General features: G+C 51.1%; 1 protein-coding gene across 1 annotated transcript in view; it reads left to right on the top strand.

The window, feature by feature from the left end:
* Nucleotides 1-455: 455 nt before the first annotated feature.
* The window catches only part of UBAP1 (ubiquitin associated protein 1), a 19,593-nt gene continuing 15,718 nt past the window's right edge, over nt 456-4,330 (top strand). Inside the window, exon 1 of the mRNA XM_006034835.3 lies at nt 456-1,762. Coding sequence (XP_006034897.1) covers nt 1,729-1,762 — 34 coding nt within the window. The 5' untranslated portion in view covers nt 456-1,728. The remainder of the gene's footprint in view (nt 1,763-4,330) is intronic.

The following is a 4,330-nucleotide window of genomic DNA, read 5'->3' as shown; positions in this document are numbered from 1 at the left end:
CTTTAAGGCAGGGGTGAGCAAAGTCCAGCTCGTGGGCTGGATCAGGCCTATGGTGGACTCCATTTCCCAGCAGCCCCTGCATGCGTCTCTGCAGGTGGTTTCCATGGTGACCCCAGGAGGAGCGGGGCATGACAGCGCAGGTGCAGTGTTTCCATGGAGATTGGCCCCAGCTCTGGGGCAGGGGTCTTGTGCCGGTGGCAGCATGGCCTGGAGCTGGGTGAGAGCTGCGGTCTGCTGCCCGCACGCCCCGGGCAGGGATGTGCAGGCAGCGGATTGCTGCTCGGCCCCGCTCCGGACCACGCCGTCACCATTGCAAGATCCCGGCCCTGCCCAGCCACGTGCCCTGCCAGCACTGCTGGGGCCGGTCTCCATGGAAACCCTGGCCTTGTGCTATCATGGCCCCGCTGCTGTTGGGGTCTCCATGGACGCCAGCCACAGTGACGCAGGCAGGGGCCGCTGGGAAATGGAGTCCAGGCACGTGCCGGATCTGCCGTTTTTCCCACCCCCGCTCCAAGGGTTTGACGCTGCTGTTCGCAGCGCTGCCTCCACAGAGAGCACCTCCGACCCTGGCACTCCACACCTGCCCATCAGGCCTCCCACGCACTCAGATCGCAGGATTGAGGCTTTTGTTCTCCCACTTTGTGGAAATCACCTGGGAGCTGCCTCCGATCCTGGCCAACACCCACAGGTTTCCTGTTGACAAATAGCTCATTCGGCGTGAGTACCTGCCCGGGAAACGGGGAGAACTCGCTGCGTCTCTCTGGCGTGTCAGGAACAGGTTGGACGTCCCTTCCTCCCAGGCACCGTGTGCGTAAGAAGAAGGAAGTCCTGGGGGGTCTGGAAATGCAGGCAGGAATTTGAAACAACAGAGCAACAGAAAACATGCACACCGGTAAAAATACACCCAGACTTAGCGGCAGTCTAATGCCCATCTCTCCTGCTGACATCCATGTCCCAAACTAATAGCCGCTTGAGTCCACGCTGTCCTCTCTCTTCCCGGCCACACTCAGTTTGGCCAGGAGTCTCGGTGAAGGCTGACTTCACTCCCAGGAGATTGTTTGTGGAAGCATCACCACGTAACCCAGCCTCGTGATTCAGCTTCCTCGACTCGACTCGGCTTGCAGCTTCGCAATGTGGCCGGGATGTGTTGGAGCATGCTGGCGGTCGGTATAGCAGGGCGCTGCAGGATGTGGGTAATGCTGCTCAGAGCTGACGACGAGCACAAAATGTGCAACTGGCTTCCATACTTACTTTTACAGCAGCAAACTTCTTAGACCCAGGAGGACCTAGGGAGCGGGTTCATTAGGAACCTCTCCATCTTGGTCATTACAAAGTGGGGAAGGTGTGCGCCCTGGTGAGAAGGTGTGCTCTTAATTATTATTATTGTTTAACTACTGTGTGGTCTTCAGCAAACTATTAATCTCTTACATATCTCAAGAGGAGGTTAGATGGGCATCTAGCTGGGGTCATCTAGACCCAGCACTCTTTCCTGCCTGTGCAGGGGGTCGGACTCGATGATCTATTGAGGTCCCTTCCGACCCTAGCATCTATGAATCTGTAAGCTTCAGAAAATGTATTATTAATTTGCTGTCGGGGCCATTAAATTAAACGGAACAAGTGTTTGTAAAGCATCCTGAGATCCTCAGTTGAAACAAGTTGCAGACATGCGTTATAATATTTTTACGTGTGGCTTATTAAACCTCCCCAAAAATGTCTTTCAGGTTCTAAATGGCTTCAAAGAAGTCGGGATCAGACTTTCATGGTAAGTGAAGTGAAATTTAATTTATTTGTATTTGTTATTATATGTGTTTATTTGCTTTATTTAAATGGAAGGGCTGCTTAATTTGAGGAAGCCCCAGTCTAAATGTCTATTCTTCTAGCAAAGCGAGAGGAAAAGAAACCTGTAACAGGGAATAGAGCGGCTCCAGGGGTTAATGCAGAGATTCTCAAGCATTTCTCCCATGTCATGTTGACCAGAAGTCATCATTTTCTCTTGGCCATTTGATTGAACTGTGAGAGCTTGAGTCCGAGTTTGGTTCCAGTCTGAGTTTTCACTGGACGCCTGTCTGCTGTCGGCAGTCTTTGGCCTTCTACGGCCAGGCGCTCCGCGGAGACTAGGCTGTTCTGTATCCCAGAGCCAGTTCCTCCACATCAGGATTCACGCACATGGGGGACATGGTCTTGCTCTTTGCTGTTTCTACTAGTTATTCCTGCCCTTAAGCTAAGTCGGAAGTTTCTGGTTGCCATTTCCGTTGGTTTCGTTGGCACTAAGGAGGCTATAGAAATTAAGAGATTCTCTAGTTTTGGAAGGTGAAAATATGACTTGGAAAATGAGGGTTGGAATGGACTTCAGGAGGTCCCTGCTGCTTGATTTTTTGCAGAAGCAAATGTTTTATGGTTAAATCTGTAGCTGCACTTTGCTTTTAACCTGTTGTTCCTCACAAATAACTTCCTCAAAGTCTCTTTGTGAGATCAACTACTCACGCTTTGCGCTGGCTTGAGAGTGGGAAAGGATGTTTCTTTTAGGTACCGATCTTGCAAACGTTTAAGCAGATACTTAACTTTATGCAGATGAATCGCGCTGGGATCAGCAGCAAAACTTGCTCGTGTAAATCTAAGCGGATGGATGGGTAGGTGGGAAGAGAGTCAGTTTCTGGGAGGGGTGGAAGAGTGACTGAGTGTCCTGAAACTTCAAAGGCCAATTTTTTTTTAATTATTATTTTTATATTTTTTGCATTATGTGCAAATCTTGCTGTCACGTGCAACCAGGAATCTTGTAGTTGGTGACCAAGACCAGTGCAGGCTGCTGTGTGTTTGCTTTCCAGATGGTATTTTAGATGAGGAAAATGGGATGACTGCTCTCTTGCCTGGCACCCCAAGTCTTGGAAGTGTTCATGTCATCAGGTTTATCCTTACACTTTTGAGGTCCTTAACTGATGTTGGCATGGAAACAAACCAAACAGACTAAGCCGGGGTGCTCAACCCTCGCCCATGGGCCAGATTTGGCCCATGACCCATGTCATCCAGCCTGTGGGGCTGCCCATGGGTCCAGGAATTTGGCGGCAGGAGAGCGGCGGCACCACTCCCCCAGCGCCATGGGGAGCCCCAGGCTGTGCACACTGGATCTGGCACTCAGCCCCAGTGTACTGGCCTGAGTGGCAGTGGTGCATGGCCTGAGGGCCCAGTCCTGGCGTTGGGGGTGGGGAGGGGGCCTGGGATCCAATCCCAACATGTGGGGGGCCAGGGATGGGGTGCTGCTGGGCTCCAGAGCCTGGTCCTAGCACATGGGGCTCACTCGGCCCGCTCATCTGGCCAATGCAGTCAAATGGTTGAGCATCACTGACTAACCAGTTTTCACTGTCTGAGATAAATGCACAAAGGAACCAGAGTAAATCCTGGAAGCTGGCTTGGACACTCTTTTTCCTAATGAAGTATGAAAATAGATGAGAGAGCTTGTATTTATCACCACCGTCCTTTAAGTTTCCAGGGGCCCAGTGAGCTCGACGGCACGCACCTGCAAAGCCCTCCTAATTGCTGGCTGCCGTTGAACTGATATTGCAGTGCAGAACTAATGCTGCTTCTGGGGCCCCGAGTTTCCTGGTTCTGGCCTCTATTTGTGTTCTGGTTAAAAGCAGACTTAACCAAGGTCCTTGGCCTCTTATTTTAATTGCATACCAAGGCATAAAATAAAAATAACAGTAAACCCCCTCTACAAACATCAGTTTAAATGCCTCCTACCTGGCTCTGCTCACATTCCTACAATAAGAGTTAACAGCTTGTATTTTCTCTGGTGGCTGCCGACTGTTCGGCAGTTGTTTTTGTGTAAGCTTGAACAGCCCGGGTGCGTGTTCAGAACTGCCTGCCTCCCAGTCTGCTCGCTATCTCTTTTTATTTATAATCTGTTTCTCCAGCTGACTGAAAGGGCCACTGCTTAGAGACCCAGGAATTGGCCTGTCTCGAAAAACATTACAGAATAATACAGGCAGCTGGAAAAACGCTCCGGGATTTGCAGTAACTAGAACAGAACAAATGGGTCCTCGGCAGCAGAAGCGAGGTGAAACGAATGCCCCGTTCGTGTGTCTGCTGCTGCTGGCAGGGGCAGCACTAAGCAGCTTACTGCTGCGTGCCCAGAAACACGCTGGAGACGGGTGAAAGCAAGTTTTGCTTGGTCGTCTCCTGCAAACCGGGCAGGGAAAATTATTTCCAGTCTTTCCTCAGGCTCCAAAAGAATAAATAGGTGACCCTGCCCCTGCGGTGGGATTGCAGCTGCTTACAAAGCAATCCAGCCCATTACTGTTGTAGCTCATCCGGTACAAGGCTGACGCAACTT

The sequence above is a fragment of the Alligator sinensis genome, unplaced genomic scaffold (assembly GCF_000455745.1).
Source record: "Alligator sinensis unplaced genomic scaffold, ASM45574v1 scaffold132_1, whole genome shotgun sequence".
Lineage (NCBI taxonomy): Eukaryota > Metazoa > Chordata > Crocodylia > Alligatoridae > Alligator > Alligator sinensis.
Note: the sequence above shows the minus strand (reverse complement) of the source record. Positions and strands in the feature narration are given on the sequence as shown.